The 12,682-nt window shown below is 41.8% G+C and overlaps 1 protein-coding gene across 2 annotated transcripts in view; it reads left to right on the top strand.

Moving 5' to 3' along the window:
* PDXDC1 (pyridoxal dependent decarboxylase domain containing 1) overlaps positions 1-12,682 on the top strand; it is a 54,870-nt gene that overhangs the window by 9,564 nt on the left and 32,624 nt on the right. For both annotated transcript variants that reach the window (XM_018040590.1, XM_018040591.1), the window contains 3 exons: positions 8,383-8,456; positions 8,964-9,029; positions 11,495-11,575. In XM_018040590.1, the coding sequence (XP_017896079.1) occupies positions 8,383-8,456; positions 8,964-9,029; positions 11,495-11,575 (221 nt within the window). The remainder of the gene's footprint in view (positions 1-8,382; positions 8,457-8,963; positions 9,030-11,494; positions 11,576-12,682) is intronic.

Below are 12,682 nucleotides of genomic sequence, written 5' to 3'. Positions count from 1 at the left end.
ATCATCTTTTAGGATTTGAAATAGCTCTACTGGAATTCCATCACCTCCACTAGCTTTGTTCGTAGTGATGCTTCCTAAGGCCCACTTGACTTCAGACACCAGGATATCTGGCTCTAGGTGAGTGACCACACCATCATGGTTATCTGGGTCATTAAGATCTTTTTTGTATAGTTCTTCTGTGTATTCTTCTGCTTCTGTTAATTCCATATCATTTCTGTCCTTTATTTCTGTCCTTCATGTGAAAGTGAATAATATAATTTTGGGTCACACTTTGGTGGGCTGGTTTAATTGAACAAAATGTGTTCAAGAGCTCAATTAAACACCTTGAAGGCTGAAAACCTTTTAGTGTATGTCGAGCTGTGCTGTGCTTAGTTGCTCGGTCATGTCTGGCTCTTTGCAACCCCATGTAGCCCACCAAGCTCCTCTATCCATGGGGATTCTCCAGGCAAGAATACTGGAGTGGGTTGCCATGCCCTCCTCCAGTGGATCTTCCCAACCCAGGGATCAAACCCATGTCTCCCACATTGCAGGCAGATTCTTTAACATCTGAGCCATCAGGGAAGCCCTGGAGAGCAGTGGTTCCCAAATCTTTGGCCCTGGATTTTATTCTTCTTCTGCTGTAGTGTCCATTTTTGAAAGGTTATTACAAACAACTTCTCAGTTAATAAAATATGTCTATTAACAAATTATTGTTTATTCTGTTATTCTGTTATTCTGTTTATTCATAATTACCGGGTATGAATTTTCAGTGACATCCATTAAAATGGTGTGAGTCCCCATCCCCTAAACTGCAGGTTACATCCTATATATGAGATGTCAGATCAATTTAGCAGATCATGACCAGCAGTTTTTCAGAAAAATGAAATAGAATAAAATGATAAATGTAATATAATCCAAATAATAGGAGTATTACCTCATAACTGAGTTGATATAATTCTAGCCAAAGGCAAAAATAAGTATTTTTCCCCCATTAATTCAAATAATTTTTCTTCCAAATAAATTTAGTTTCCTACAACTTTGAAAAGTTGAGAGTTACTTCCAGACCTCCTTTACTATGTTATCTTGCATTTGAGTTTCAATTTTTTTTCCTCTAACATTTATGTTGTGGGAATTTTAGTGATATTTTAACATTACATATATACTATTTCTTCTTTTGATAGTGGCAGACTATTTTAATATCCCACATGAAAGTGATGTAAATCCACTAGTATAAAAGTCATTGTTAAAAAATGCTTATAAAAGAATGAATGGCAGGGCTTGTTTTACAAATTGAGCTGTCTGGTTCTCTGACATTACCATATGAGCAATTAAATGGTTCTCCTTAGGAGCTTCGAAATTGCATTAAGCCATGCCATGCATCTCTGTTAGACATAATTGAAGCAAAAATATGGAATCCACTTCATTACACAGAATCAGCCGTGAAATATAATTTACAAATTTGCAGTCTAATGACTAACAGTTTAATAACGGATTCTGAATTTTCAGTAGTGTACATGTGGTTTTGTAATTAGAAAGTGAGCCAGTGGATGTACACACTCTGTATATGCTTTGTTGCACATTTGGACTCTGTTTTTAAACAGTATAATTGCTCCAAGCCTCTTGAGGGCTGAAGGACCCCAGTTGAGTGGAGACCCTAGGAGTCCAATGCAGAAGTGCGTGTTGGCTGCAGGGCCCTTTCCTAGAAAAGCATCTTGAAACACCACATTCATGTTCAGCCTGGGTTGGCTTGCTTCAAGACAGCAGAAAAGATGATGGAAGGGAAACAGACTAAATGCCAACTGACTTCAAAAGGGATGGTTAGATAGTCCATGGGGTCGCAAAGAGTTGGACACGACTGAGAGACTTCACTTTCACTTTCATGTATGGATGTGAGAGTTGGACTGTAAAGAAAGCTGATCCCCAAAGAATTGGTTCTTTGGAATTGTGGTGCTGTATAAGACTCTTGCCCTGGAGAAGGAAATGGCAACCCACTTCAGTATTCTTGCCTGGAGAATCCCCATGGACTGAGGAACCTGGCAGGCTACAGTACATGGGGTCGCAAGAGTTGGACACAACTTAGCGACTGCTACCATAAGACTCTTGAGAGTCCCCTGGACATCAAAGATATCAAACCAGTCAATCAAACCAGTCAATCCTAAGGGAAATCAACCCTGAATATTGTTTGGAAGTACTGATGCTGAAGCTCCAATAATTTGGCCACCTGATGTGAAGAGCTGACTCATTAGGAAAAAACCCTGATGGTTGGATAAGATTGAAGGCAGGAAGAGAAGGCAGTGATGGAGGATGAGATGGTTGGGTGGCATCACTGATTTCATGGTCATGAGTTTGAGCAAACACATGAGTTTGAGAGAGTGAAGGACAGGGAAGCCTTGCTTGCTGCAGTCCATGGGGTCGCAAAGAGTTGGACATGACTGAGCGACTGAACAACAACAATAAGGAGTCTAAAAAACCTCAAGTGTCTTCTTGCCTACTAACCTCCTTCATCCTGAACTCTGTCTTAGAGACAAGATATCCCTCTCTTGTCCAGGAAATTCATCTACGTGATAAACTTTTGGAGGAAGCAGCCCCTTTGTGTAAAAAAAAGGGGCGGGGGATGGTTTGACTCTGTTGCTTTTTTTGTTAATAAAGGGGCCTTTTTTCAGGAATTGTTTCTAGTTAGCCCCCAATTTTTAATCAGGCCCCTGTACTCAAGATTTAAATGAGAGAAAATATATTGTTTATAGGGAGGAAAAGATGTCTCTCGTAACAATACTGTGCGATCTTGAGCATTGAGAAAAGTACCATGGGCAGTACCTGCACTGCAGTGCACTCCTTTTGAATTATATGTTGTCTTTGGTTTTATCTTATAACTCATGAACAGCCAGCACTGCAAACATTTGCCCGGCCTTCACTCGGTGGAATACTGATTTAAGATAGGAAGTAAACACTGTAGTGAAGGCTAGGGTAACTGTACATCCTGGTTTGCCCAGGACTGTCCCAGTTTGTACCTGCTATCCTGACTTAATTATTAATAGTACTGCCTTGACTCTTAAATATGCTCTGGTTTGGGTAATAAGTTTATGATCATCTAGTTGAGGCTGTTGTAGAATAGAAATTTTACCCATAGGGAGAGTCTTCTGATAAACTAACATTTATCTAGGTGAAAACATCAGTCAAACAAGGATTATGTTTAAAATGAGACCTTAGCTCTAATTATGATTTTGAGACAAGAGCGTTTTCAAAGTGTAAGTTGCTTTGTTTTCTTATTTGATGAAATTGAGGGGCAGTATTGCCTAGTGGTTAAGAGCAGTGGTTCTAGAGTAATTCAGACCTTATTTTATTAAAAAAAAAAATTTTTTTTTGGCCACACCTCAAGGCATGTGGGATCTTAGTTCCCTGACCAGGAATCAAATCTGCACCTCCTGCATTGGAAGCTTGGAGTCTTAACCACTGGAGTGCCAGGGAAATCCTCAGACCTTGGTCTAAATTCTGGCTCTGAAGCCTGCTAACTCTGTAACTTTGAGTTTGCTAGGAAGTAATGTATGTAATCACTTCATGGCAAATCGATGGAGAAGAAATGGAAGCAGCAACAGATTTTAATTTCCTGGGCTCCAAAGTCACCGCATATGATAACTTCATCCATGAAATTAAAAGATGCTTGCTCCTTGGAAGGAAAGCTATGACAAACCTAGACTGCGTATTGAAAAGCAGAGGCATCCCTTTGCTAATGAAGGTCCGTATAGTCAATGATAAATGGTTTTCCCAGTAGTCATATATGGATGTCAGGACCATGTGTGGACCATAAAGAAGACTGAGTGCTGAAGAATTGACGCTTCTGAACTGTGGTGCTGGAGAAGACTCTTGAGAGTCCCTTGGACAGCAAGGAGATCAAACTAGTCAATCCTAAAGGAAATCAACTCTGAATATTCATTGGAAGGACTGATGCTGAAGCTCCAATACTTTGGCCACCTGATGCGAAGAGCCGACTCATTGGAAAAGACCCTGATGCTGGGAAAGACTGAGGGCAGGAGGAATAGGGGACAACAGAGGATGAGATGGTTGGATGGCATCACCGATTCAATGGACGTGAGTTTGAGCAAACTCTGGGAGATAGTGAAGTACACAAAAGCCTGGCATGCTGCAGTTCATTGGGTCACAAAGAGTCAAACTGACTTAGCGAATAAACAACAACAATGTATATAAAGGTGTTAATTAGATGATGCCCGGAATATAGAGAGCAATTCAGTAAGTGTTAGTAATGAGGGATCACAGTAAATTAAGGATCACAAATCTCATTGAGTCCTTTTTCTGCTCCAGGCCCTGTGTTAGGTGCTAAGGTTTGAAAAATATGACATTTTTCCCAGGAACCTGGCATAGAATACTATTTTTTTTCTTCCCTGAATAGTGTAAAACAGTCTTCTTCTAAATACTGAATGATGGACATCTTTATTCAACTTAATTCTTTGCTCATTTTGGTTTGTGTCTGGCTGTTGCCCTGCTATTGTTTTTTAACAGTTATCACATAAGTTCTTTGTCTGGCCCTGTAACAGGTACTGCGGTTGGGAAATGTGAAGAAGAAAGTAGTCACTGTCCTCAGTAGAAGTGTATGGAGGCATGGCTTTTAGTTTTAAGTAACCAATTGATAAATATTTTTCTTAGAGCATTCTTTGACTTAAGGCCTGATATCCTGCAGCTGGGTAACATTTTATATTTTGGATTATCCTGTTAACAGAACAAGCCCATGTGGGTCTATAGCACTGGAGTCACATTCTATTCACAGTTAACTAAACGTGCTATTTTCCTTACCCATCTGCTACCCCACCCCCTGCCCCCACTTCACTCCCTAAAAGAGAGTAGGAGCAAGAACAATTTAAATGTCAGTCTTTCCACTCAATGAGTGTGTGCTCTTGAGAGAGAGACTCAGATGGGGAAATACGAAGCTGCACTTCCCTCCTGCCTCTTTCAGTGTCAGCGTCTTGTCATCACATGTGATTCTGGTGTTTAAAAATAAGTAATATCATGTGAAGCAGCTTCTTAAGTCAACTACTTTGTCTATTCTTAACTGAAAAATCTGTTCAATCTTATAGGAAAAGTTAGTTGTGTTGAACTTAGAGCCAATATGTTGATATCCAGTATGCTGTGCCTTCCTGGGGGGTTTCAGAGGCAATGTGGCAGGCAATCCAAGACTCAGGCTGACTTTAGACATTTTAGGCCTGTTGTTTAGCTGCTCAGTTGTGTCTGACTCTTGCGACCTCATGGACTTTAGCCCTCCAGGCTCCTCTATCCATGGGATTCTCCAGGCAAGAATACTGGAGTGGGTTGCCATTTCCTTCTCCGAGGGATCTTCCTGACCCTAGGATAAAATCTGCATCTCCTGCCTTGCAGACAGATTCTTTACCAGTGAGCCACCAGGGAAGCCCTTGAGGCCTATAAGAGAAGGCAGAATCAGTGGGAGTCTGAATGGCTGCCTTCAAGAAGCATATGATCTTACTGGGGAGAATACCTGTACTGGGAAGGCCACCTGTAACACAGTTCACAGTGAGGGATGTGAGAAATTGGGCAGATACATATTAGAATGGCCTTGGGTTGAAGCCTTCCATCCTGCTGTCCCCGTGAATATTAGTACAGTCATTTTTCAGGCAGTGAGTCCAGATGTTTGATTTAGAAAAAAATGATATCAATATCATTAGAGGGGATGTGAAAAAGTGAAAGCGATTTTATCCATAAGGATTTCTTGAAAGTAGTAGATCCTGATTTAATAGGTGGTTAGTGGTAGATAAAAGGCACAGAGACATTTCAGACAGGACAGATGTTATAAGCACGAAACAGGAAAGAGTAATTGATCAAGCAAACTGTTTGTCTTTGCATTTGGCCAGATGCTCAAAGATTGGAGTGTCACAGGAGATGTGGGTGGTAAGGACCTTGACCAGCAGACTGGGGAGCAAGATCACTTCTCTTGACAATTATATTGTTCCTCCTACTCAGAATTGTTAAGGAAGAACAAGGAGACCCTTTTAAATTGCTCTCTCACTCACCTTGTGGTTACATTTAAATTGTGATTTTTATTGGAAACACCTGTTGTTTTTTAAGTGATTTTTTTCTATCTTTTGTAAAAATCAGGTCGGATATGGCTAAGTGATTCTTTTCTAATCCCTTGTAGAATCAGTGTGGTGTAATAGAGGCAGAAACAGATCAGGAAACCAGGGTTCTGGCAGCTCTCTGTCTTTGATTAGTTCCATGAGCCTAGGCAAGTCACTGTCCTTCTCAAAGTCTTAGTTTCCTCTCGGAAGTGTGACATCAGGACTTTCCTGGCCTGGCGGTCCAGTAGTTAGGACTCTGCACTTCCCCTGCAGGGGGCACTGGTTCGATCCTTGGTTGGGAACTAAGATCCCACTTGCCGTGCAGTGCAGGCAAAAATAGGTAAGTTATAAATAATTAAAATGTTAGACTGGAAACAGAGGCTTTCATGCTATACTTTTCCTCTTTTGGAAACTTGACTCAAAACCCTGTTGTTAAAAACAGAGCTGATCTCCTTAAAGGGGAGCGGAGCTGGAAGCTCCAGGTGGCTGCCGAGCCCCTTCTCCCTAAAGTTCTTCCCAAGAGTCTTAAGGCTCAAAAGAACTCAGGTTGGCAATTCCTAGACTAGACCCCTAAGGTCCCTTCTTGATTTAACATTTTCTGATACTTACACTGGGATTTCCCTGGTGCCTCAGACGGTAAGGAATCCGCCTGCAATGTGAGAGACACAAGTTTGATCCGTGGATTGGAAAAACCCCCTGGAGAAGAAAGACTACCCACCCCGGTATTCTCACACTGGTAAACAGTAGAATTTCTTTAAGAAAAAGAACGCAATTTTGAGGAGGTAATGCAACACTAAAGGTAACACTGATTGCACATCTACATGAGATAAACTATTACCAAGTACAGTAGACAACAGGAGGAAGACGCAGATAAATACGCTTAAAGTACACTTAAGAGGGGAACAAAAGAGAGCTTCTATAATCGTTTATAACTCAACTCATGCTACATAGAGATTCATGGCAACAAGGCTGTCTCCCTAAAAATTGTTACGGAGATATAAGAAGAAAGAGTGAATGTTTTAAATCTGTGAGAATTTAAAAAATTTAGTTTCATCTATGTTTTGAATGGGAGGTAGATGTACACTTGGTACTAAAATCCAAAAGGATATGAATGATAAATTCTTTGGAGACGTCAGTATTACGAGTTTGTATAAGTGTCCGGAGGTTTTAGAAGCACTTGCAAATTCTTGAATGTAGGAGTTTCATGTGATTGCTGTAACCTGTTAACACGAACTGGGTAGCTCGGAACAACAGAAATGTATTCTCTGTCAGTTCTGGAGGCCAGAAGTTTGAAATCATTGTCAGTGAACTGACATCAAGGGATGGCAGGGCGCACTCCCTCCAGAGGCTCTGGGGTGTCCCTTGCTTTCTTGTTCCAGCTTGTTGCTTGCCAGCCACCCTGCCTTTATTGGTGGCAGTTCTAAGGGCAGCATCTTCAGATCTCTCTCTGCTCTGGGAGCACAGCACCTGCTCTCTGTTGTGTGTGGTCTCCTCCCAGTTCTCTCATGTTGGTTCATGCTAGTGCACTCCGGGCTCACCTGGATGACCACTGTTTAATCACATCTGCAGAGACTTTGTCACATGAGGGACACATTCACAAGTTCTAGGGATTAGGATATGAACATCTTTTGGGGGGCTAGTTTTCAGCTTGGTGGTGGTGATTTAGCCGCTGAGCAGTATCCGATCCTTGCAACCCCATGGACTATAGCCCTCCAGGCTCCTCTGTCCATGGGATTTCCAGGCAGGAACACTTGGCGTAGGTTGCCATTTCCTTCTCCAGGGGATCTTCCCAACCCAGGAATTGAACCCACATCTCCTGCATTGCAAGCAGATTGTTACCACTGGGCCACCAGGGAAGCCCCATCTTTCAGCCTGCTACAGCTGTAAAACAAATAGTATGCTATTCATACTTCTCTGGACTTTCTTCTAATAGTGAAAAACTCGAGTAACCTAACAGGTCCATTAATTCAGGACTGTTAAACTATAATACATCCATCAGATGCAAAAAGGTGTAACCGCTAAAGAGAATGAAGCGGACCTACTGATGGGGAACGGTACTCACTGTAAAGCAGGAAAAAAGCAGTGTGGAGAAGCGCACGTGAGGAGAGGGAAGCTTGGAGAGGCACATGCCAAAAGCAGCCTCCCCGGGGCTGGGACTTTGTACTGTTGGAATTCTGACATCAAGCATGTGCTTCATAACCCAAGTATGTTATAATAAATCCAGAAGAAGATGGACTTAACATTTAGTTTTTTTCGTGATGAACTCTGTTGTGGAAGTATTAGGAGGTTGTTAACATTTAACCTTTTGAAAAATTTTTTCCAGATAGCAGACCCTACTCTAGCTGAAATGGGAAAAAACTTGAAGGAGGCCATGAAGATGCTCGAGGACAGTCAGAGGTGAGCCTGCGGAACAGACATGACCCCATTAAACGTGCTCAGCCTGCTGCGAGACTGGTGGCACTGGTTTCCTGCTGTTGAAGACACCTCTTGCTTTCAGAACGTCATGCTTAGCTGCAGCTGACTTTAAAACTCGTGTTTGTCTTGAGTGGAAGGTGCTTTATCATTAAAGGATTTTGAAATTGAGGGGCAGGACTTACAATTTTCACTTCTGCCTATTAAAATTTACTTAATATATTAACTTGACTCTAGAAATACTTCTTACTATATATTCAGGTCGTATAGTATGTCAAGTAAACAAGAAAAGGGTTGAAGTATTATTATTTTTTTTTAGTATTCTTTTCCTGATATTAAACTATAGCCCAGCCTGGGGGGCTGGGATGGGGTTGGGGTGGGGGAATATGTGTTTCAAATCCCACATCAGTTACTAGAGTTTATGAGCAATATTATCACATGTTCATGCTCCAATGTTATAAATATAACAATTTTTTATTTCCTTTAATTTAGAAGAACAGAGGAGGAAAATGGAAAGAAGCCCTTATCAGGGGATATTCCAGGGCCACTGCAAGGCAGGTAGGTGGCAAGGAAGAGAACCACTTTTTCCTACTGTTTAGCACAGTTGCTCAGTGTTATGGGAAGGGAGTTTGGGGCAGAATGGATACATGTATACGTATGGCTCAGCCCCTTTGCTGTCCACCTGAAGTTATCACAACATTGTTAATCAGCTGTACTCCAGCAGTAAATAAAAGGTTTAAAACACAACAACAGATAAGCACCTTTACGTGGGGTGTACATCTTCTTTAAAGCAAGATTTTGCCATCACTGATTTACAGTTTTAATGAACACAAAGCAAATTGAGATTTCTATGCAGTGTAACATCAGAAAAGTGAAATGCTGTTGGCTGGTTGGTGATGCTGCTATACCTACTGTTTCTCCCCCTTCCCGGTTCCGAGTTTAACACAGCCTCTTAGAGGCATATAAGACTCATAATATAACTCAGCTATCGTACTTGTTTCATCCTTGAAACCAGCAATCTGGTAGACTGAGCTTTATTGTGAGAGTTATCTTAACTTGATAAGATTTACCATTGTATTGTATAGTAAGGAAAAGAAAATGAAAGGAAAGCATCAGCTCATTTATTAGTAGAGTGATTTATTTTTTGGCAACTAAAGGAAATCTGTCCAATATTTGTGGTTTGAAGTAGCAGGGAAAATATTAGGAAAATAAGCAGATGTTCAGCCAAGTTTTTACAGGATGTTTGGAGAAGGCAATGGCACCCCACTCCAGTACTCTTGCCTGGAAAATCCCATGGGTGGAGGAGCCTGGTAGGCTGCAGTCCATGGGGTCGCTGAGAGTTGGACATGACTTAGTGACTTTACTTTCACTTTTCACTTTCATGCGTTGGAGAAGGAAATGGCAACCCACTCCAGTGTTCTTGCTGGAGAATCCCAGGGATGGCGGAGCCTGGAGGGCTGCCATCTATGGAGTCGCACAGAGTCGGACATGACTGAAACGACTTAGCAGCAGCAGCAGCACTTAATTTGGATTTTAAGTCCTGGCCCAGTTTCCTTCGGACAAACATTATTTTTTTTATAACCAGGAAATTGTGCATAGGTAAATAGTGCAACTCCCTTAAGCCGTCCTGTGACCCGAATATAAATACGTTCAGGGTTGCAAAAGAACAGAGGAAGGATCCCAATGGATGGAGGAAGTCGTCTATGGGTGAAGTTCATTTTCCAGCTGAGAACAGGAACCAGATCTTCTAAGTCTCCTCACCCAGGCCTGCTGAAGGGAATTATAGGGTTCTACTCATCCTGCAGAGGTTTCCCTAGAAGAGATACTGCCAGGAGCATCTGTAATTCAGAGTGGGAGTGCATTAATGACACCAATCCAGGGTGTTCACACTAATAATGCTGATAGCTGCATCCGAGATCCCACTTCCCAGGTGCAGAGTTCAGTGCTTTTCATGGACTAATGGCGTCCTCACAGCTCTGTAACAGGGTTTCCTGAAGGTCCCCTCGCTTCATTTCTGCATAGAGTCCAAGGACCAGAGTCCTTCACATGTGAAGGTCAGCACCTTGAGGAATATGGGTTTGCGGACATTGCTTTTCAAAAGGGAGAACTTTTTATGTCACCTTCTCCTTAATAGAGTGGTAGCGTGTTGACATCACATGCATTGCAAGTCACCTTGCCATTGCTAACGAACACCCCGCTCACATTCTTCTCGTATGTTTCCACCTCACGTAATGAGCATTTAAAAACATATCTTGGACAGAAGTAAGTCTGTTTATACTCTAACCAAGTCTCCAGTTTCTCCAGTTTGGGGAAGAGGTGGTAATAAGCGATGCCTGCATTTCATGTTTAACTCTGTTAAAACAAACAGACAAGAATCCCACATGGAAGGAAACTTAGATACACCCAGTGGTATTATAGTATTCTTGCTGCTTTTGTGATCTTCCAGCAGCTTATAAGGACTATTTTGACCCTTATAATATGCTTACTAAGTAGTCTCCAAGACTCCAGTGAACTGGTAGAGAAATACTGCTAAAGCTAGTGAAGTTTTTAAAAATCAAATTTACATTCAGGTAGAAGATTTAATTAATCACAAGTAAGGGGCTTCCGTGGTGGCTCAGATGATCAAGAATCTGCCTGCAGTGCAGTAGACCCAGGTTCAAGCCCCGGGTGGGGAAGATCTTCTGGAGAAAGGAATGGCTACCCACTCCAGGATTCCTGCCTGGAGAATTCCATGGACAGAGGAGCCTGGCGGGCTGCAGTCCATGGGGTTGCAAAGAGTCAGACACAACTAAGCAACTAATACTTTAATATATGTATGGTTATATTTAGAATTCAGTTGGTAACTTATGGTTTATTTTTAAAAAACAAGATGGTGTATACTATATCTCAAAACACATTATTTCTGTTGTAACAGAAAGACATCAAAGCTAGTTGAGACAAGAGAAATAGTGAGAGAGTGGTGGTGAGGGGAGGGAGTGGCGTGTGCTATTTCCCCGTCTATCAACTGTTTTTCTGTTCCACAGTGGACAAGACATGGTGAGCATCCTCCAGTTAGTTCAGAATCTGATGCACGGAGACGAAGACGAGGAGCCCCAGAGCACCCGGTAATGGAGAACGGTTGGCAGCTTCTCTTTGAGAGTATCTGTGTTCTTGGGTTTGATAATGATTGCATTCATACAAGTTGCTGCAGTGATAAGCCTTATTTCATTCCAGATTATATATGAAGTTACAACAACATTCACTTCCTTCAGGGAGACGTTGACATGTTTTAGATAATGTATTTTATAAAAGGAAATCATTTACTAAAACCTTGTCATTTTTATGGTCTTGTGCCTTAGGGAGGGGCTGGCGCAGGGGCCAGAGGGTAGCTGCTGTGTGCTTCTGTTTCTGGCTGTTGCTGTTCCTGGGCTTTTGATTGCTGAGAAGTACTGCAGCTGAATTCACTGGTGGCAAGCCATGCCATCTGTGAATCATCTGCTTATCTTATTTCCATTTATGCATCTATCAAGCAATTTATCTAGTTTTCTCTTAAATTGTTTTAAATACAGTGGTTTTTAGAATAAGTAATGCATTCTTCTGGTTCAGATTTCAAAAGATAGAAAAGGTATATATGCAAAGGCAGTATCTCTCTCTTCCTAGCTTGTTCTCCTTCCTAGAGATAAGCTGCCAGTTTCTGGTGTATTCTTCAGAGATACTTCATGTATACGTACACCCAAGCCAGATGTTTACGCTTACTGCTTCCAGGACCTAAATTCTCTGCACATTGTTCTGTGTCTTCCTTTTTTCCTTTATGTCTTGAAATTCCTGGAATAGCCGTACACAAGGCACTTTCTCCTTTTAAGAGCTGTTTGATGTTGCTCTGGGCATTCCCTGGTAGCTCAGCAGTGAAGAATCCACCTGCAGTGCAGGATACGTGGGTTTGATCCCTGGGTCGGGAAGATCCTCTGCAGGAGAAAGTGGCAGCCTCCTCCAGTAGTCTTGCCTGGAAAGTCCCATGGACAGAGGAGGCTGGTGGGCTACGGTCCTTGGGGTCGCAAAGAGTTGGAAATGACCGAACATGCACACGGTGTTAATGGATGAGCCATATTTTATTTAACTGGTCTCCGATTCATGTTTTACTCTTACAAACATTCCTGCAGCTAGTAACTTTGTACATGTGTCATTTCCTCAAAGTAGTGTTTCTGGAGATTAAAGTCCTAGAAGTGAGATTG

This window comes from Capra hircus, chromosome 25, assembly GCF_001704415.2.
Source record: "Capra hircus breed San Clemente chromosome 25, ASM170441v1, whole genome shotgun sequence".
NCBI classification, from domain to species: domain Eukaryota; kingdom Metazoa; phylum Chordata; class Mammalia; order Artiodactyla; family Bovidae; genus Capra; species Capra hircus.
Note: the sequence above shows the minus strand (reverse complement) of the source record. Positions and strands in the feature narration are given on the sequence as shown.